The 23,039-nt window shown below is 37.9% G+C and overlaps 1 protein-coding gene across 1 annotated transcript in view; it reads right to left on the minus strand.

Annotated features, from left to right (window-relative positions):
• Positions 1-23,039, minus strand: part of ASXL3 (ASXL transcriptional regulator 3) — a 172,985-nt gene that overhangs the window by 86,469 nt on the left and 63,477 nt on the right. Inside the window, exons 3-5 of the mRNA XM_030876618.2 lie at positions 19,754-19,862; positions 18,390-18,498; positions 3,113-3,234 (exon numbers count right to left, since the gene is read on the minus strand). Coding sequence (XP_030732478.2) covers positions 3,113-3,234; positions 18,390-18,498; positions 19,754-19,862 — 340 coding nt within the window. The remainder of the gene's footprint in view (positions 1-3,112; positions 3,235-18,389; positions 18,499-19,753; positions 19,863-23,039) is intronic.

The following is a 23,039-nucleotide window of genomic DNA, read 5'->3' on the forward strand; positions in this document are numbered from 1 at the left end:
TTATCGCCTCCATATTGTCCAGCCTGTAGTTACACCGCAATCAACAGCAGTGCAAAGTTAAAGCACCCACTCTCTGCAGCATCACGCTTTGGGTGGGGGTGAGGGCTTCAGAGCTGGGAAATTATGTCTGGCTTATTTTGCATGAGGTTTGTTTTCAATCATTTTTCTTCACTATACTTATGCATATAAAGCTACTGGGTTTTGTTTTTGGTTTTTTTTCACCTACTTCTTTCTAAGAATCTACGCTGGACAAGCTATAGTTGAACTACTAAAACCCCACTGACTCAGAATATACTTCTAGTAAAACGGTAAAAGCTAACACATCCAAGTACCTCCCTTTAATACGTGCCGATACTGAACACATTGTTCCCTGTGTCAGGAAATAATATTGTTCCCTGTGTCAGGAAATAATATTCTTAATGACTATGTTTCCCTTGCATTATACAAATACTCAAGAACGTAGATTTCCTTGGATCATGTCAAAAATCCATCTATCCCATTATACAGCATATGCTAAAAGGAACTACTAGTTAAGAAGGCAGAACCTGAAACCGTGACTCTGGGTTCAAATGTCATCTCCAAGATTTACTCACTGGACAGTCTTGTGTAAGTTCCTCTGGGCGGTAGCTTCCTCATTTGAAAAATATTTTAAAGGATTCTTTTAAAGGATTTGTATGAGGATTAAACGGCATAGGGCCTGTTAATGCAGAGAATAATGTCTAGAATTCATAAAAATAAATGATAGCTAATGTAATTATTATTAGGTTATTTGGCTGGCCCTACGTTGGTGAGATTATGATTTGTGCCTGTATGTGTACACACAAAACATATTCACAACCATGGAAAAAAATATATATATATTGATATATAACGGCACATACACTTACAAAGAATTCTACATGGTCACAGCCATTCAACTATCAAAAAGAAAGCTGCAGATTTGCTGAGGCTGCTACAATTTAAAATGCCGCATGTTCAGTCAATTTTTGAAATGCTGTCTTAAGAAACTCAGCAATTACAGGGAATCTGGGCAAAATTCTGCAAGAACAGCTTTTCTTCTAAATGTATTTCCAGTATGAATTTCATTATTAATCAAACATTAGCATATCTGCTATATATTGTGCCATACTGTATGGGTAACTAATTTGTTACTTGGTTATACAACAAGAAGTTTTAAGACATTAATAAAGAGCTCTTTGAGGACACTAAGAAGCTTCCAGGGCAGGTTTCTTAAAACAAGGCTTAGCCCCTAATCAAGCAAGTGGCGCTTCCCACGAACATGTGCTCTACAACACAACAAAATAAACGAACAAAAATACCCACTAACTCAAAGCTGTGTAATGTTTTAGTAACTGTTAAAAAAAAAAAAAAAAGTTCAAAGGATATGAAACCAAAATGAAGAAAGTAAAAAATAATGAGACATGGCAATACAGAGATGTGAATGTTAATCCTTACACTCACACGGAGGAAGATTTCACAGTGTATACACATTTTCTAAATCACTGCTTTTCAGAAGTATGAGTTTCATTTATGATTGCATCCATGTTTCTTAAATGCTCCAGTTACCAGTATACAGTTTTGTATCTTTCGTTCCATCCTGGTTAGTGTTTTAGTACCTGCATCCTATTTGCCACCTGAACCAGCCTTTTTCCAGGCTTCCCTACCATCATACATTCTTTATTTCACCAATTAAAAAGGGATCTCAACACTGAATTCAATTTTGTTCTTTGGCATCTATAACATTTCTCAAGAGCAATGATACAAATGGCAAGCTCAGTGAAGAGTATTTGACCTCTGTAGGATGAAACACTGTTACTACCCTAAATATAATACCAATGAAAGGAAATACTGCGATTTCAGTAGTTAACACGGAATTTACAAGTAACAGAATTCACTACAAAAACGTTAAGTTTCTTTCCTAAGTTTCCTGGTTTGTAATAGAGGAGGAGGTGGAGACATTCTAAGTCTAGGGGATTGGATGTGAATACTAAGTAGCTTTACAGGCTGGTGGGACTTTAAAAACATTTTAAACTTTATTGAAAAACATGGCTTCTCCTTCTTGCTATAAATATATCACTTAGAATGACACCTCTATTCCTAGACTTGGTAAGGGTCAGCAAGGGGTGAAGTGGAGGTGGCTGTCTCAGAAGGATGAAAATAAAAAATGAGGAAAGCAGTTAAACAAGGGAAAACCATGAATTCAGGACTAAATATGTAAGGTTTATATTTATTGACCTTATTACTATTACAATCATGCAATGTTCCCGTCTAACCATAGCATCTCTTTCATTTCTTCTGGGCACATTCAGCATTTCTGGGGTGGGTAGCAGAAGGTAACGTTCATTGAGTGATTATTATGGACCACTCTACCACATGCTTTCAGTGTATCACCTCACTTAATTATTGGATCATTCCCATGTGAAGGGTACTTTTATTTTCTACATCTTCTAGAGAAGGAGTTTAAGATTCAGAGGAGAGAAGTGGCTTACCCAGAGTCACACAGTAGCAAGGGTTGTAATCAGCTTATGTCTGAGCCCAGAGCCCAACATTATAACCACACTTCCCAGCACCGTCTCTGGACAAGGACACACAACTCAAGACTGCTTACGTAATGTTGGGATGATACTGCAAAGTTGACCTCTATTCAGCACCAAACGCACTAATGGATAGCCTACATACAAGCAAGGCACGATTGCTATTTTTCTTATTTATAACAATGCATTTCAGTAATAAGAAAGACATTACATTTATTTTGACGTCGACTATCAGATAAACACAAGATCATAAACGGAGACTTTATTTTTAAAATATGCAACGCATGTATGAACCCAATATACTTGCTATAAAACACACACACACAAAATCTTAGTTCTATATGATTCCAAACACATTTTCCCTCTTCTATTTTACATCAAAGGTCTCAGCCAAGCCTCTCCTAGTTTTTAGCATAGATTAAAATCAGCGTATTGAATATTAAGGGATTAGTTGAATCTAGGACATCTCTGTTGCTTTCTGATTACTATGTTCTTATTTATTTTACTTTCTATGCATAACTTCCATTACCTTAAGTAGGCAGAACTGAGGGACAAAGAAGAAATGCCAGCAACCTTACCTGCTTGAGAGCCTTTTTGGTGTGTTGCTGAAAGGAAGACACTAACTTGCTCTGCACTGCTGTGTTAGGAAGGCTTGAATCTCGAGTGGAAGATGCCTCATCAGTTACCTGCTTTGCACAAACTAGAAACAGAGAGATAATAATATTACTAATTTGAATTCCTTTTTTTATAGCCACTGTAATTACCTCACTTGGAGCTTTTCTCCAATTGAAAATGGATACGTAAAATAAGGCAAAATAGCACAGTAAAAAGAAGAGTATCTCGATTTAAAGGAAGGGATCATTTAATAATTGTGTGGCCACGGTTACATTGAACTTCTCTAAGCCTCGGTTTCCTTACCCACCAATTGATGATAATTTCTATGTTTTGGGCTATTGTATAGACATAAAAAAGAACACAATATTGGTCTCAAGAGTTGGGAGTCAGGAGGTACTTTCTGGAGCTGAGTAGGGAGGCTGGGCAATGCACAGCATTCTGAAGAAAGAATCTACATTGATGAAATTGTCTTCAATCTACCAACCTCAGAGGTACTATGATTCTTTTATTTAACAGCCCTCCTTCTATAGAATCTATGGTCTACTGGGGTGTGTGTATCCTCTTCTATGGGTCAAGGCAAACAGCATGGAGAAGGAGAAATGAAATCTGAGATGCTGGGTGTCAACTGAAGATAATTACTTTCAAGAAAATCATGTCCTCTGCAGACTGCAATATAATCTGCTCACTTTTTTTTTACCAGAGTCAAGCTTTCCAGGCACCTAGTCTATGCAAGTCAAGCCCACCGTCACTTTCTGCTCTATGACACCTGTGCTGGAGCTCCAACGCTTCTTTCCGGCCTCCTCAGACATTCCGCCTAGGAGACCAGGTTTCACACTTTGGCAGCAGTGTAGATGCAGGCCTTTTCTGTGCACTTGATGGGAGGAGTTTATGTGGAAAATCAAAGTGAGGAAGCACTATGATTAGTGGCAGAACGAAGGCATATGTCAAATACAGGAGGCAAGGGGAAGTTCGACAGAAGAAAATAGCTTGAGAACATATTGTAAAATCTCAAAATAAGACTTCTTAAGGGCACCAGGGTTTACGCTAATCCAAGAAAATTTTCCAAGGAACAGTAACTTGGGAGGATTCTGACCTGAGTTTTAAAGGAAGGTGGAGGAGTTAAAAATGATTCTAGTCAAAAATGGAGGCATATGAAATCCCACTACTGGGCATATACCCTGAGAAAACCATAATTCAAAAAGAGTCATGTACCACAATGTTCATTGCAGCACTATTTACAATAGCCAGGACATGGAAGCAACCTAAGTGTCCATCAACAGATGAATGGATAAAGAAGATGTGGCACATATATGCAATGGAATATTACTCAGCCATAAAAAGAAACGAACTGAGTTATTTGTAGTGAGGTGGATGGACCTAGAGTCTGTCATACAGAGTGAATTAAGTCAGAAAGAGAAAAACAAATACAGTATGCTAATACATATGTATATATGGAATCTAAAAAAAAAATGGTTCTGATGAACCTAGGGGCAGGACAGGAATAAAGACGCAGACGTAGAGAATGGACTTGAGGACACAGGGACGGGGAAGGGTAAGCTGGGACAAAGTGAGAGAGTGGCATGGACATATATACACTACCAAATGTAAAACAGATAGTTAGTGGGAAGCAGCTGCATAGCACAGGGAGATCAGCTCGGTGCTTTGTGACCACCTAGAGGACTGGGATAGGGAGGCGGGAAGGCAGACGCAAGAGGGAGGGGATACGGGGATATATGTATGAATATATCTGATTCACTTTGTCATACAGCAGAAACTAACACAACATTGTAAAGCAATTATACTCCAATAAAGATGCTAAAAAGAAAAAAGATCAATACATCTCCCACCAAATACTTTAGCCTCCATGTTACTAACTGTAGTTCAATGCTTATTTAAAATATTGTATTTTGATATGAAACAGATACAATAAAATGCACAAATCATAAGAGTTAAAAAAAAATGGAGGCATATGCACGTGTTAGTGTCGAGAGCACTGCTTTAGACAGACTCAAGCTCATGTTGCCTAGAAATGAACATGTGGTCCATGAAAGAGCATACTCGGAATAAAGAGTTAATCAAGTTTTGTTTTAATAACAGAAAGTAATCAGGAAGCCAAAATGAACACGTTTTGGAAGATAAAATAATTGTTAGTTATTAATGCCAGGTGCTGGACATGTGATCTCATTTCATCCTCACAGCTTCCTTGCGAGATGGAAAAGTATCATCTCCACATTCAAGAGAGAAAACTAGAGCTCAGAAAGGGTCAATAACTTGCCCATGGTCACACAGCCAAGTGAAACAGCAGAGCTGGGGTCCAAGGCCAGGTCCATAATCTTCCGCTTAGAAGATTTGGCTTCAAGGGCAAGGACTGATACAAAAAATTTAATGTCTAAAGAAGTTTAATTTCCTTGCGTCATGTTGGAGGACCTGAAACAGGAAGTTAATGAGGGTACAGGGAACAAGACGTTGAGCTCTGACAAGAAGAAACTGAGAGCGATTGGCCCAGGAAACACTGAGGTTGAAGCTGCCAAAGGATTTGCCCAGGGATACAGGGAGAGAAGTCCTTGAGTTTAAGACCAGGTAACTTTTTTCTATTTAACACAAGATGACATTTTTCGCTTAAAACAGTCTAAATGGTCTAGTAAAGAAACATTTTATAACACTGCTTGCATAAACTATGGCTTCCAGGCTTCTCTCCTTGGAATCATCACTAATTTGTAACACTTTGCCAAAGCTTACTTATCAAGAAGTATTAGAAATAATCATCGGTTTATATTCTAAAGATAAATGTATTTTTGTACTGATTACATAGATGGCCTTTTCAATGTTCTGGAGTCGATACGAAGTGTGACAAACTGGGGAGGCGAGAGGAAGGTGGCAGGCAGGATATACGATCTCAAACGAACAGACCTAAATGGATGGAATGGAAGCCCAGCCAGCAGTAAAGTGCGCATTAGCAAATACATTTCATTACTTTCACATTCTTAAATTCGTGTTGCCACCTAGAAAAATACAAACTTAATGGTAGTTAAAAAGGATAACCAAATGCGGTACATGGGTTTCAGGAAATGTGTGGAAAACAGGAGAATGCTTCTGCTTACTGGACATAGAAACAAATTTACTAATTTTCTTAGGAAATGATTTTATTCATAAGTGTTTCAAAGGTAAACTTCAATGCAGCAGGATCGAAAAAACAACAAATACCGAATCAGCGTAGATGTAATCAAAGCTTTATGTCTTATATTTTGTGACTGCTACAATAAGCAGTATACAGTCAGCTGTCACTTCCTGAGGATAACAGATATCTAAGTTACGACTTGCTCTGTTTGTTTCTGACCTAGGAAACCACAGGGTGTTGTGATACCTATTCCAGTAGACGCTGAATGGTCGTTTAAATTCACTACTGCACTATGTTAATAGTGATTCACATATATTTACCTACAGTGTTTCCAAAAGAGAGATTCTGTTCAGCTTTACCAGAATTTCAGCTGGAGGGCAGGACAATAAAACTGAAACGAGCATCAAGGAATACCGTGAAGTTTTTTCTTGAGGTGATTCAATTTCCTTTACCTCAACTCTGTTTTACTCTATCTTACATTCACATTCCAGCCTAGACCCAAGTGAAGCATCATGAGAATTCCTTTACTACAGAGTCATTTTCCTACCTGATGCCCGATTCCTCTTTCTGAAGTTGGTCCTATTTCTCTGGGTCAAACCATTTTCCCTAATTATTTATTTCTGATAAAATAATTATAGAACTTTTAAGGAAGTAAGTGTAATAGAAAATAAAATGTATGAATGTTCCTTTGGATCTAAAACTTATTTTAAAGGGAAAAAATTCAAGAATAAAAATGATTAGGACACAATGTAACGCATCTATAGGCCCCAAACAGTGTGCCTGCATATATGTGTGTGTGTGTGTGTGTGTCTGTGTGTGTGTGTGTGTGTGTGTGTGCACGCCCATTGACAATACAGACCCCAAACATGAGCATCTAAGTGACTTTATTCATTCTTCTGCCATGTATCTGATGAGGGCGGCTGATTCTCAAAACTGCCATAGTTTGAGACGTAGTTGAACATATTCTTGCATATTCATATTCTGACAAAACACACAGTTTTCACTTTTACTTTATCCTTGCAGCTTTCTTAACAGATGTGATAAATAAATAATATAGGGCTTTTTTTAAACAGTTGCCTGAATATTTATCTAAGGGGCTGAGTTTGGCCTCTAAAATATAAGTCAAAGAAAAATTAATGTTCAAGAAAGGACCAGGGGAAATCCCCTGTATGTGAAATTACAACAGGAGCCAGGAGAGTGAAGAATTAGGACAGATGTTTTATCCAATAAATATCTAACACTGACATGCAGCTTAGAAAGTGATATCTTCTTGGCATTCAGGACAGAATAGAAGCTTTTCTTCTTTTTTTTCCTAACTGTACACTGGCACCATCACAAAACGCATGCCAGGATTTCATACCTGGAAACCCCCACAAGACTGCCTGCCCTTTTCATAGCTGGACAAGCCGAAGACGAGAAAACATGTGCTAAAAGGTACAGAAATATTATTTCTGTCTACGTTTTGCTTGCCTGCCCAAACCAGGCAAGCCAAATGTATAGTTAAAAGCTAATCTGCTAGTTTTTAATTCAAACAGTTAATGGGATTTTCAGTAGCTGTTGCTCACCTACCTCTACTCTCACTCACCCCCAGATTCCCAAACCCCTCCTCCAAAATATTCTACTTAGAAGGCTGGGACCAAAGGGAGACGGAGGATTACAGGTAACCATGGGACAGCCTAGAAGGCTAGAGAAACTGCTGACTGTGTTCCAACAGGACTGGATTTCAGCCTCTTTTCTTAGAGTCCCAAGTGGTCCCTCTCTCCCTTCTTTTTCATTCACCATTCAACTTGACAATGTGACTGAACTGGAAAATATGGCTTAGAGGTCGTATTTTTTAAGTTGAGTGCTAGAGAGGGTATGGGTGACATTCCCCCCAATCTAAGTACCAATCCACTGACAGGTATACAAGAGGGCTCTGACTTTTAGCCCAAGACACAAAGAAGGGAGAAAGCAGAATGCAATCTTGACTCTGTCTTTATTTCTAGTTTCACATCTGCTTGTCTTCCCAACTGCCACCCTCTCTGATCCAGTCAGTCAAGACCTTGTGCCATTTCCCGAACACAGATACTTGCTGTATGTCTCACTCACTCTGACCGTCCCTCTTCCACCTTTCTGTCTAGCAAACTCGGCAGACCAAACTCAAAGAGCTTCCCCAAAGCTTTCCTGACTATCCCAGTCTCCGAGTAGACTTAATCCTCCCCATCCTTTCCTTGGAACTTAGTGTATGAATCCATGACAGTCCCTGCAATACTGGTGCTTGTGTCTGCCTTGCCACCCACAGGCCCAGCAACTCAGGGACTTACTCCCGTGCAAAGACAGGCACAGAGCCATTGGTCTATAAATGTTTATTAAACTAAACTGTCCAATCTGATTTTCATTAAATTTATCTAAAGTATCTGTTTCTGAAGTTAACTTTCAACTACTGTTTTTTTTCTTTTTTTTGCGGTACGCGGGCCTCTCACTGTTGTGGCCTCTCCCGTTAGCGGAGCGCCGGCTCTGGACATGCAGGCTCAGCGGCCATGGCTCACGGGCCCAGCCGCTCCGCGGCATGTGGGATCTTCCCGGACCGGGGCACGAACCCGTGTCCCCTGCATCGGCAGGTGGATTCTCAACCACTGCACCACCAGGGAAGCCCTCAATTACCGTTTTTAACAAGAATTCATGAACGGGGAGGTCAGCAATGCATAGTTTTTTACTGTGCAAAAGTATACATAAAAGATGAATTTTTAAAATTTGAAAACAGAAACTTCATTAAAATTTTTTAAATTATCCTACAGCCAATTAGGGAAAGTACGAAAAACCAAACTACAAAACATCCTATGCAAGTCAGCTGGGAAGTCGTATGACCTGCCACTAAACGTGGATACGTTTCCTTCTGCCATCCTTACTCGTTGCCTTATTTTAAGAGGAACAGTCACAGTCTGGAGGTTTTGCATGGTGAAATAAGTATCATTTAAAAGTCAAAATTAGAAATCGCAATGTTTACTTGAAATGGCAGGAGCTGGGTGGGGACAGAACCACAAAAGCCCAGGATCTGGGCACAAGAGAGTCATTGCAACAAAGATATTAATCTTTATATGTCAATTAAACTACACACTAAGTGACTGGCTATCTAAGGTAACTGGGGTTCAAAGGGCTAATGGAGGCAGGGAGAAGGGCATCCTTTGACCAACTTCACTTCTATCAGTTCTTCCTCTGACCACTTCGTTTCGATTTTCTGAACAATCAGACTAGATGCACTCAAATCAAAAAACAGTTTTCTATCAAAATGATCCTGACATACACTATAGGCTTAATAGAGTTTTTATAAATAAAATTGAAATTGAAGAGCACACAGTATATTAGGGATAATACCGTGGCACACTGTGAGAATTCAATCACATTTTAAAAGAGGGCTGGCTCTTAGAGGGGGCTTAATTGTTTATTTATTAATCATTCATTCAACTGTAAAACTTTTATTGAGCACCTTCATGCCAAGGACTGTATAAAATGCATGGGAAAACAGTGACTAAGACCTAAGACCTGACTTTGAGACCACAGGTTTCTTAAAAATACATTAAAAAAAAAAATGGTATAGAGCTATTAATTCTGCCTGAGAAAAACCAAGTCTACGAAGACCTAGTGGGGACAACTAAAATGTGTTTTAAAAAATCAATAAGCAGGTAATTCAAAAGTATCCCCAGATTGGCAAATAATCAAAAAAGCTTATGTTTGTATTATAATATGTCTTATGTACCATACTTACATTTGAAATTGTGCATATCAGATATTCTGGATAAACACAGCAACGAAATATATGCCCAAAACTGTTAAAGGTAACTTAATGACAACCAGACAAACCCATGTGACCCCAACTAAATATTTCCAGGACTCAATTTCTTTCAGAGAAAAGACAATTCCTTAATCCTTTTTGGATCCATACTAAGGAGAACCACTTCTCTCAAAGCAGTCCTTATTCCAAGATAGGTTTAGGTAACTAGATTGAAACAATTTTCCTTACTGCATTAAAAGAGAACATTCAAAGGATATGAGAGGCAAGCAATTAAATAGAGAAATAACAGCAATAAAATAATGGAAACAGCAATTTTCCCTGAAGACTTTTAAGTGTCTAAACATTTTAAGTATTGATATTTGAACATTCTCTATGAATAAAATATATCTAATATAACTAAAAATATTACTATACTTTACAGCCTGCTTCACTAGGCCAATGAAGTCCTCTTCTTACTCAGAAGAGGTCTACAGAAAAGGGAGCAAAATAAACCAGGAGGAATAAAGAATCAGATGATAATTATACCAGCCATGTGTATCAGTAAGAACGTGCTCCATAAGATGTAATCGCGCCAGACACCTTAAAGATTTGGGTGGCTGATATCATATTGCTACAAATGATGCTCATCTGATATTCTGGAACTGGATGTATCACGATTTAATTGCAAGGTCCACAAATGGTTCACAAACACTTTGGTTTGCATCGGACAGGACACTGAATCTCCACAGGTAACTAGGAGGAACTGAAGGTACAGGAATCCCTCTTAACAAGCACTCAATTTATCATCATGGCAATTTAGTTATACTAGTGCCTCTGGATATCCATAAAGATATCCCTTTAAACTCAGACAAGAAAAGAGAAACTCAAACCAGAAGTGAAAATATTTACTAGGAAAAGCATATCTGATAGGTACCAGCCTCTAACCACCTAATTGCTCCTACCGGAGAACCAACACAGATTCCTCTCAGAATTATGGAGAGTAATAACACAGTACGCTGCTGTGAGGGGGGGAAAGCTTAGAAGCTATTCTCTTCTATGGCACGACACCTGTGATCTTCTACGCTGCAGCAAGCTCCTGAAACATCTACACAGAAATGCAGGAACCCACCTAGAAAATGAGAAATAGAGAAAAAGCATGCAGGAAGAATATCATTAAAAGGTTGGTACAGGTCAAGGATAAGTGCTTCACTCACGGGCACTACTACTTCATTCTTCAACATAGAAAAGAGAACTCCAGTGTACGAGAAAGGGAGTTAGATAAACACATGGTTAACTGTTTGAGAAATGGTTACACGCTGTCACTTTAGAGAAAAGGAAAGAACGGATTATCTGGTATCATGGAAAAAAGTACTTCATTTTAAGAGCATGGATGCTGTTGTTCCTCTATACCAATCACAAACTCTATCAACCAAAAAGAAATCTGGCTTGTCAGGATAGGTAATTGGGGGAGTACCTTTAATTTTGGTTTTATTTGAGAGGGAGTTTGCTTTTATCATGAGACCATACTCTATTTCCAGTCTTTATATTATGAAATATTTCTCTCCTAGCACAAGAAAAGAGGGGGAAAGTACATTTAAATGGGTCACTTTATCTGCACTTAAAAAGAAAACTTTTTTTTTCTTCCATGACTCTGGGCTGTTAAAATTGACCAAAATCCACTTACACAAGAACAAAGTTCATAGTTCATGGAGAAATATGTAAGAACAAGAGGTCCCTAATGGGTAAAAGAAATGGAAAATAGTATCTATAAGTAATGTTTGAAAGGGCTGGGACAAGTTATTTGGAGACGTTAAGATGAAGGGGGTGATATCTAGATGATGCCCAGCTGTTCTCCATCATCAGAGGGAAATACAAGAGAAAATTGGTTTAATTAAAAGCTCAAGAGATTTCAGCATAAGGAAAAATTTCTTGACTATAAAAGTTATCAAAAACACAGAGAGACAAATATAAATGAGTCTGTGAGATTCCCATCCCTCTGGGCATTTACTATTAGAATGATGTCTACTTTAACTGACTGGCTTAAGTAAAATGTTGGCATGAGAGAGGATCCAGGCCTGCATGAACTTCTGAAGTCCCTCATACTTCTCCTGAACTGGGAAAGCTGTGGGCTGGAATGAAAGAAAGGAGAATGAGAGTGGGCAGAGGAAGTTGTATATCCTGCCAATGATCATTTCTGACTGTGAAGAGTATTCTTTTTCCTCTGTATTTTCTTCCATGTGTAACTTAAACAACATCATTTTCACATACTTAAGTTTCCCTGGCCCACCAATGTAGAACAGGTGTCTGTAGGAGCCAATAAAGCTGTTAACGAAAATGCAGACGTTGGATCAAAGACAAAGGAGCCTAACCTAAGAAAATCAGGGGACCTGACGCAGTCACTGAAACAATTCCCTTCCCTCCTACAAGATTCTCAGGAATGGCTGTCAGGTGGAAATGGACGGTGAACACAAAGAAGGCTCATGTGTCATCTGATGTAAGATCACACGGGAGCAGTCACACACAAGCTCCTGAAAAGCCTCCAGCAAGACCAGACACATAACACTGAGAGCAAAGACACACCACACAGTTCGGCGACATTTTCGAAAGTTACTTGAACACTCCCTTCACAGCTCCAGGGTCCCCTCATTTTCCTTTCTCTCCCCTCGTATAAAACTGCCACTGATAAACTATCAGTGTGAATACTCCCTGAGGGCACCAAAACCTTTATTAGTATCCTCCTCACTTCCTCCAGGAAGCTGCTCATCTGTGTGTAATTGATGTCTCAAAAGAGATCCTATGCACACACTTCAGGCCATCTTAAAGCACTTTTCACTTTTGAAAAAAGACCCCTCTGTGGCCTCTGAGCCAATGCAAACAATGAGTGAGCAGAATAATGTTTCATTAAGTTAACACGACTCCTGCCAAGAATCATACAATCAGAAACCTGCTTATAAAACTGGCCATAAGGAATAATGAAAAGGACCACAGAAAATTCTTCAAATGTTGGAATCATTATTCACCCTGGGATCTGAGGACTAAAACATAGGATATGTGTTCTCTATAATCTTTTTTCCTAAATAGAGACTTTGAAAATACTAATTCTCCAGCTAGAGTGCTGCTTCCTCCCTGAAAGCCATTAGGGTTAATAACAAGCAGAACCTTTTTTGATCTCTATGGATGAAAATTGTACATTCTCCAGTCTCCTCATTTTAAAAGATTGAATAGGATGGTTGCTTTTGATTTTAAACATGAAATGTATCAGGGCCACAAAAAGAGAAGCTCATTTTTTTTCCTGTTAATAACAATTTATAAATAGATGGGGAAGAAAGTGAAGACGATCTACTGAGTGTGTCATTTCTTATAAAATATGTGTGGTTTCTGCAGCCAGCAATGCACTGTAAGTCAACTTAATATGTGTAAGCAAACTCATGATATACCAATGTATTATGTTCAGAAAACAACTCAGACACAAACATAACCATAAATCTCTGACTAAACTAGCCCATAAAATTCTACATATTTTCTTTGGGTGACATAGATCTATACTTATATTGGCATAAATGGTCATGGGTTGTCAACAAAGATATATCAAGTGATTCACCTAAATCACTGTTCGATCTTCAGAGCTAAGCTTGTAAAATGTGACGAGTTTACTTTCTTGAGTCTCTAATTCTTATTAACTTGAAAAACTTGTTTAGGAGTCAAAACACATAATGCACAACTATAGTTTTGTGTCTTGTAAATTCTATAATTGATAATGTATCACGTTTCCTGCACTCTAAAAATTTTCAACAAAACGTTAAAACAAAGTACCTTGGCAAAGCACCTCTCATTTAAAAACGAATCTGTTTTGCTGGCCAACTGATTGAAAGAAGAGGACAAAAACATTACTGTTATTATCTTAACTCTACCTAAAGACTCAAATGTTACTGACTGGAGTCAGGCGGCAAGATTTCTTTCTGGTTATCAGTTTTTGTAAAGTGCTTTCTTTTCAAGTACTTCACTGTGTTTCCCCTTTAGTGGTGCAACAAATGTCAACTAATCTTTGTTAATTTGAAATAGCTCTATGCTAGCGGAGGCTTACTCTTTGGACTGCCACAAGCATATCCTACCAATTGATAGTTATTATTCACCTTGATACTTTTCACCCTTTCATCCCAAAGGAGGAACGGGAAAAGGAGAAGGGAATAAAGATTTAAAAAACAGATGGTGGGACCCTCCCCTCCCCTCCTCCTCTCCCCTTGCCCTTTCTCCCATGCCCCTGCAACCCCACACATCCCCACCTTCCCTCTCTAATTATATTTTCAAAGTATATTTGTACAGCTGTACGAGGTGTGGAAATTATATCCATTCTAACTGCTGGTTCAAATACGTATTAGAAATAGAGTAAGCAAGGAAATCACCTAAACCAGTTCAGGTTCATAGCATTTATTATCGATTTGTAAAAAATCATGTGGTAGCCCACTCCTCCATTTGGATAAGCTCAAGTTTATAATCAGTACAGAGTTGGACAAATGTTGAAAAACCAAACTGCATCAAAGACTCCTGGCTAAGAGTGTTCCCTACAGTCCCAGGCAGAGTCAGTGGTCAGAGCCCAGCTTTTGGTGTCACTCACATCTACCTGGGCTTGACACTTGGATGAAATATTGAACCTCTAAGTCCGTTTCCTCACTGGTCAAAAATAAAATAAAATTAAAATTAAAAATAGAAAAATTAAATAAAACACAATAACAGAGCCTAGGAAGATTGAATATCTCACAGGAATGTTGTCAGGGTTAAACAATCTACATGCAAACAGCTCACAAAGCCTAGGCGTTGTGAGCACTCAACACATTTTCAATATCTAGGTTTGAAAATGTAGCCTAAGGTTAATGGACTCTACACATAAGTCTACGGTACACAAACGGAGAGGAAATATACTTGTCCTATAAGAAGCAATTGTGGTTTGCAATAAGATGGAAAAGTGGGCAAGTCAAGGGATACTCAAGGAAATAAGCTATTTACTATTCTTTCAGTGATTCCTCAAAGCAATTTCCCTACTACAACTTCAAAGGAGAGGCCAGGAAATCTAGTTTTGGTCACATTAGCTGGAGATGTGTGGGTATGTGTTATGTGGTGAAGTACCTATTCACATTTCAAATTAGGGGAGTTTGCCTATCCCTGCTCTGGTTTAATTACTGGCTAAGTGCTCTCACCCTGTCCCCGACCCCTTCCCAGCCACTAACACCCTCCCACTCTTTCCTCTGACATTCAGGATTAGTCGTTAGCAAAATCTCTGATTAACCTCTATCTTTTTCCCTGAACCCTCCCTTCGCATCTTGATCTACAAAACCTGGCTCTCTCCCGTGGACACTATTTCCCCTGGAACACTCTCAAGTAGCAGCCTGTTTCTTTTCCACGCATCTTGTACTGCTGGGCCTGGAAATGGGACGAGGGGACTCTATTCTCCTTCCCTGCTCCTTAGATGCCTCCAGCATCAACAGACTGCTCCTCCTTACTAAATATTTACCAACTCCTGGATTACTCCCTTTCATTTTCGGGAGATTTTAGCTCCTAAGTGCTGCACCCTTTCCATGCTAGTTCTGTCATAATTGTCTGTTTCAATATCCACATAGACGATTCTCTAATATTTCATGGCAGGGCCACCACCAGCCTTTACAACATCTTTGTGCAAATAGGAAAAGGCAACATTTCCTCCAGGTAGGCCCTGCTCCATCCCAGGACACGAAGCTGGGCAGAGGAAGGCCTGCTGAATTTCAGCCGCTGATGGTCACTTCAGCCAGGTCACTCTGAAGAGGGTACACACACTGCCTAAGCATTCATGACAGCCTTCAACCTACCCTCCCTCTTTCATCTCAGACATGCATCCCATATCACCCTAACCTCGATTTCACACATTCCACTCTTACATCACCTATCCTTCCAACTCATTTCCTCTAGAACACCAAATCAAACAATCTGGGGCTTCCCTGGTGGCACAGTGGTTGAGAGTCCGCCTGCCGATGCGGAGGACACGGGTTCACGCCCCAGTCCGGGATGATCCCACATGCTGCGGAGCGGCTGGGCCCGTGAGTCATGGCCGCTAAGCCTGTGCGTCCGGAGCCTGTGCTCTGCAATGGGAGAGGCCACAACAGTGAGATGCCCATGTACCTCAAAAACGAAACAAAAAAACCAAAAACAAACAATCTGTCCACCCTAGGGAGACCTCCACCTCCTCCTTCACAGCATACCACACACAATCGTGTCTTCCCTCACCTCCACAACCAGCTGAAATTCAATGGAGATGGATTTCAATGTTCTATGTCATGTACCCTCAACTGTGTCCCGCTCTGGCTTCATCATTCACACCTGGCAAAATCCCAGCTCTGGTCCAATCCAACTCTGTACCCACTCCACACTTGCACAGCGATCATGAACATGACTGGAGAAAAATGTACAACTATGCTGGCTGATCTCATGTTAAATTCAGGATTAGCCACTTCAGGAGTGTCCTTAATGCTGTTGGACTTGAGACAAACATTTTCTATCTTCCCCTTAGATCTACAAAGCTACTTCCCCATCTTCACCCTTGGCTGAAGAACTTGTTTCCTATTTCACTGAGAAAAATGGAGCAATAAGAAGCGAACTTCCGTACCAGGCCCCATCACTTCTCTGACACTGTATCTTACCATCTTCTCCCTTGCTCACTCTGGACTCCAACTACACTGGCCTCTTGATGTTTCTGGAACATTCCAGGCACTCTACTGCCTCAAGACCTTTGTGATTGCTCCTTCTTTTACCTAGAACTCTCTCCTATCAAATGCCTGCTCCCTCACTGCCTCGGGTCTTTCCTCAAATACCCCTCTCTCACTCTTATCTCCTTATTTAATTTATTTTGCCCCATATCTCTTGTTGGCACTGAATAAGCTGTAAATTTTACATGTTTCTTTTGCTCATTGTCTGTCTCTCTACCAATAAAAAAGCCATGAGAGGTCTCTTTCTGTTCTTCTTTTTCACTGTTGTAACTATAATGTCAAGAACAGTACTTGGCACATAGCAGAAACTCAATATATATGTTGATATATGTTAACAGAGAGGTGGTGGAGGAGGGAGAGGGAACACGCAAGTGCTCATGCAAGCAGGCAGTACGGCAAAAGGAGTGACCCAATAAGATTCCCCTTCATCCTACTGAAGGAGAAGGGTGTGCCCCTTCCAGAAATCCAGAAAATGTCATGCATCTCTGCTTTGTTCTCTTTCTAACCACAAGGACCTGCCAAAGTTCACAGCACTTTGGGGGGCTTAGTTGAGTTTTCAAAAGGTATAGGAATAAGGACAGCAAATTCAACGAAAGTTGGCTAAAAAAAGTCTAGAAAGCCAACTTCAGCCATTTTACTAAGACAAGAATCTGTTTCCTCCATTAATTCAGCACCTCGGCTGCAGGTCAGATAGCGCTGGCGCAGAGCCAGTCCCTTGGGGACTATCAGAAAGCACATCACTTTAAAGGGCAGGAGTGGCCAGTCAGAATACAAAGGGACTCCTATGACCATTAATAAAATGAATGCCTTTGGGCTATTACCGAAATATGATTTTTCTGCAAGGATCCTTTAAGGCTTCTTTGTTTAAAGATAATTTACTGATTTCTATGAGTCCACCGACAGAGACTTTAATGACACACTCTTCCTCCCAAATCATGATCTGGGTCCACTTGGGGGACCAGTAGGGTTAAAGAAAAGTACAGCAGCTTTTGTGGGACAAAGATTTGCCAAAACTGCAGTACAGAAATTACACACACCAACGGAATCACAATGCAAATGTTTTGAGAAAGATAAAAATGGATCCACATGGACAGAATTCAGAGGTGGAAAATGCCCCCTTAGAATTCTAGAAGGGTTTCTCACTTTTCAAAAGCATTTCAGAAGAACATAACTTATTTGGTCATTGTTTTGCTGTCAGGAATGTTAACATTAAGCTTAATTTATTAAGGACAAACCTAGGAACAAAGCTATTATAAAACTACTTGTGATCACAGAAAAAATCAGCACAATCAGAAATAAAACACTGGCATTCTCAGGCCTCACTTTTATAAGAATAAAACCACGACATATCCCAGTAACCCTCTCAGATTGCAGGAGAAATATACTGATAACACTCAAGAATAATACCCAGGGAAAGCCATACTGCTGAAAAACAAAATAAAACAAAAAGCAAAGAGCAGTTTACTTTTCTTAGGTGTTAACCTTTTGAACCAGAATTGTTTGATGATAAATCTAAGAGGTAGAAGCTTAGAAGAAAACTGTATCTATAATGGTAGGGAACTCAATTAGTAAGTTACTGGAATTCTACATAACCTTTAAGAGAACAGGGTTTGTATCCTGAAATTTGTCACACTTACCTCCATTTCCTTCCCCATTGGCACTGACCTCTGCCATCTCTGTGCCTTCCAATTCAGACTCACAGCCTAAATCCAATGTTCCATCAGCTGAGCATGACGACTCCTCTTTCTATATTATTTTAAAAATAATGATTTATGGAGATGTATTAGCAATTGAAAACATTCAAAATACTTCCACAGTCCTAAGGAATTATCACAGTTGCTTGCGATTTGGAATTTCAATACCGATTTACTTTCTAATGTAAAACCACTCCTTGGTGGGGTGGGGGGGACCCACATTGCCATAGTTGAGTTTTCGGATAACCTTTAAAATCTATACAAAAAACAAGGTTTTTTTTTTTTAACATATGTTGTTTCCATTTATCTCAATTTTACCTTCTTCCTTACTTTAGAAAATGGCTTAACGACTCAGAATCTTAATCATAAATTAAACATCCAAGTTGCTACAAAAATCAACTGAAATAATACAAGTCCTTTGATTAATCTGTATTGTTTTCTGAAACACACACAGTTTAAGAGCCTGATGCTAAGTAGCTGAGAAAGAACCCCTGCTTCTTTGCCAGGTATAACTTTTAGCATTAAAAAAAACCAAAACCAAAACAAAACAGAAAACTTCTCAAAGGAAATTAATGAACTTTAAATGTAACCCATCATTTATTAAAGCAGACTTTTTTTAATTTATAAGAAATAATACATTGATTTTGCTTGATGCAAGTTATGCAACCATTTGCAGATCATCAGCTTTTGTTCTCTGGAATTTTGCATCTTACATGGCATTTCCATTCTAGATGGAAATGGGAGTTACTCTAAAATAATTAAGACTCAGTTATCTGAAGCTTTTTATTTCTCTATTCTTCTCATATAACAAGTATGCATTATTAGTAAAAACTTCCCAGAGATCAGTGGTTGTTTTAAATTTGAATAATTGATTTAAATCAGCAAATTTTCAAGAAGAATGGGTACATTTCTTATTTTTTGTAAAAGACAGAAAGGCATACAGGTGTGAAGCCCGTATATCAACTGACGGTCATTAAGTCAAATAGTATTTGGCAACTGTGATCATCTTAAAACTTGGCTGATCAACCATGGCACTCCTCCATGTAAATTTTTAAGAATCAAGAATTTTAAGGAAGCCACAGCTATTTTCCATTACCATATGTTAGAGTGAAACCACAGATATGTTTTCTTTAAAGAAAATGTCATTGTTTATTCTTAATATGAAATCACTTTTAAGACATCTGAAAACATTTAAAAGGCAAAGGAGTCATTCTACCCTTCACCCAAGTCTAATTTTGTTTACCTTCACATGTAAATGCATGATACACAGTAATAACAGACATACTACGCAGAACAGTCCAACTTACTTTGAGAGCATAGAGGCCTGACTTTCCAGGGATTTTGAAGAATGTTCCATCCCCTATTCGAGTGTTAGTGTGAAGCATTGCATTCAGACAGGCTAATGGAGAAGTTCCACTAGAAAATAAAAGTGTGCAAAAAATGAAGCAGTCTGAGACGCAGTTTCTGTGGCAAAACTGTTCTCAGTCTCTTAAGGAAAAAAAAAAAAAAAAGACACCTCGCATGCCTTTTTAAAATATCCTCCCAACCCCGAAAACATCTACATTACAATAACAGGCCAGTCCAGTTTCGCCAAAGTTAATCAGATGCATCTGTCTTATAGGCTTCAGGCAAAAAGTCTCCTGAATTGAAATTATGCTTTTATTCATAAAGCAACCAACACTATATTTCAAAGAAACCAAAGCCCAAACGTTTATGTGGTGTTATTTTGCAAATAATACCATGAAGCCTCAGGTTTTAAATATTACAGACAACTTGATGGTTGCACTTGAATGATCAAATAAACCAAGTTCAAGGACAGCTCCATCCTATAGGTTGAAAAGCAACAAAAGAATAATAAACCACGGAAGAACTGATTTGAAATTACAAGTATTTAAGTTACTCACGGGATTGCATTTCTCACCAAGCCCAAATAAAAATCTATATCTGTGTTTATATCTCTGATACAACTTCTTCAATGACATCCTTTCCTCAGTTCTTTATTTGTCAAATAAAGAAATATGGGTTTGGGAATTCTACCCAGCTAATAATTATGTTCAGTAGTAAAGATGCAAGTGACTAAATTATGAAGACAGATTTTTTTAAGAAACCAAACAGCATTACACTATTGATTCAAATATCAAAACACGTACGTACAAACATTACTGAAATGTATTCATATACTTAAAAAGATGTTTATGAAATGTATAACGTGTATGTATTTCCTGGGGTAGCCTTTAGAACTTTTTTTGTGTTTTGTTTGGAAACTGATATTTTTGTACACTAGAATTTAGAGGTAGAATTGTTACTTTCCTTTACTTATGTTTCCATATCCATTTTACTTCCTAATACGCTAAAAGATCAATATTTGGCTGAACCAATAAAGATTAGAAGCCCTACTCCACCCCATTTACCTAGTAGGGGTTCTGGGGATGTAATCCAAGATATCCTGGGACAAGAGAACCTTTAGGATATTAAGGCTTCAAAGTTTGAATTTCTGTGATAGAAACAAATTTTTATGTCACTAACTAAATTAAAAGTTTTCTAAAACCCAAGATTATCCAATCCCTTACTTACTAGGAATACTCACCAATAAAATGAAAAAGCCAAATTTGCTGAGTTGACACAACACACAATAGCAAGGCAGCATAGATACACATCATGGTCATAAAGGTTTATAAGTATTGTAATAAGAAGAACACTCTTTATTATTTTAGGAAACAGCTTCTCTGTGCCAACACATCAATATGATTCCATTTGGTTTGACAGGAAGCCAGAGCCCTGATATAAATTTGGTCATAGAACAATGCAGTTAGAACACTGAAGTACACATAGAAACAATGCTGGACGTTTATGTAATATCTTTCCTCTGGAAGCTTCTACGAGCTTACAGACCTCATTTCATTATTTTTCCTCATAAAAGACGTTCTGTTCATATGTAAAGTGGGCCAGGCATACCTTATAAAGTAAAATATATTCATCTCTCAGAAATAGCTGTCCATGAATAAATTCCAGATAAATAATGCTATACATGGTATACTGAAGACTGCAAAATATATTTTTTTATCATCATTCTCTTCAGAAAAAGCACAGACAATCTGAAGCTGGGAATTATTATGCCAGATTTGTGGAGCTTTAATTTGGTGAAACTGTCAGAAACACAGATTTTTCTGGAGGGACTTGGCAAGAAAATGTTAACACTGCAAGTAAAATAGAATCCTATACATAAAAATGAAACAATGTAGATGTTTTAAAGATATAACTTAATACAACTGTGCACCTATCAAACCTCACACACATGCTTCCTGTTCTTTATTCCTAAGGTCTTAATACACACAGTTCCAAGAACTCAGATTTAGAATATTAGAGAATAATACAGATTTAAAGACAACTAAAAAATACTGAACGAATATAATTTACTATCAGTATAATTTACATTTTCTTTCTAAGGTACAGTAAACCAAAGATAATTGTAGAAGATAAATTGACTATTAAATAGCAGTTTAATGCTATGCCTGCTGCAAACATAAGCGATAAACACCCAGTTTCATATAAATAATAAGCTCTGTTGAACATGAATATATTATTAAATTATACTGTTTATTAACTCAATAAACTCAAGATTTACTGTGGAAATATTTTTTAAAATATGTAATTTACAATCACATAACAACAGATCTCCAAAAGTCTCAATGACTACTGTAATTTTCCCAAATCTTTCCCAAAACAAACATATGAAATTCGTTTTATTTCAAAACTATATAACATTTGCATTTCAGAAGAATTAAAAAATACTTTGCAATCAAATGCAAATTTTACTACTCAAGTCAGTGGTTGATAGGCACTTAGTTTTAAACATATCACTTGCATTTCTTCCTAGAAAAAAACCCGAATTATATAGTCCATTTTATTTAAAACAATAAAACATTAGCGTCGAAAGAGTGAAGTGCTTACTAAAAAGGTAACTGTTTTATCCACTGCATATACATAGGAAAGTGAATTTTAAAAATCTTTCATACCCTTTACTTATTGCTATTATTCTCAACATTTCCATAAGGTCTAGAAATTTTGGACTGCTTTCCCTGAAAACATGAATGTCTTAATTAACTGTCATTGAACAGGAGTAAATAAAAGTCTCATTTACGTATTTTTATTATTTTAATATTCAGAAAAAAACAGAACTAGCAAGTATACCTAGGCCAGCTTTAAAAAAGATACAAACATACATTTATACATCTGTATATATTAAAAAAGCACAATGACTTACTGTGGGTATGAAAGAAGATGAGGCAAGTATGTGTTAAAAGTCTGTATTCTTAGATAACATGGACATCTTCTATGCAATATTTCTTATTTTTAATTAAAAAATTTGTTCACACTTAACGCAAGAGTTAATCACCTCAGTCAGAATTCAAAAGCTAAAATTTCTGGAACAGAATACGTGCATGTGTACACAATATATGAAATAATAAAACAACATTTTAACCAAAAAAATCTCTAAAATTTCAAAAGTTACTTACTTTCTAAAATGATGAATTGGAAGAATTGCGATATCCCAATTTATAAAAAGAAAACAAAAAAGGAAAGGAAGGAAAA

This window comes from Globicephala melas, chromosome 13 (genome assembly GCF_963455315.2).
Source record: "Globicephala melas chromosome 13, mGloMel1.2, whole genome shotgun sequence".
Lineage (NCBI taxonomy): Eukaryota > Metazoa > Chordata > Mammalia > Artiodactyla > Delphinidae > Globicephala > Globicephala melas.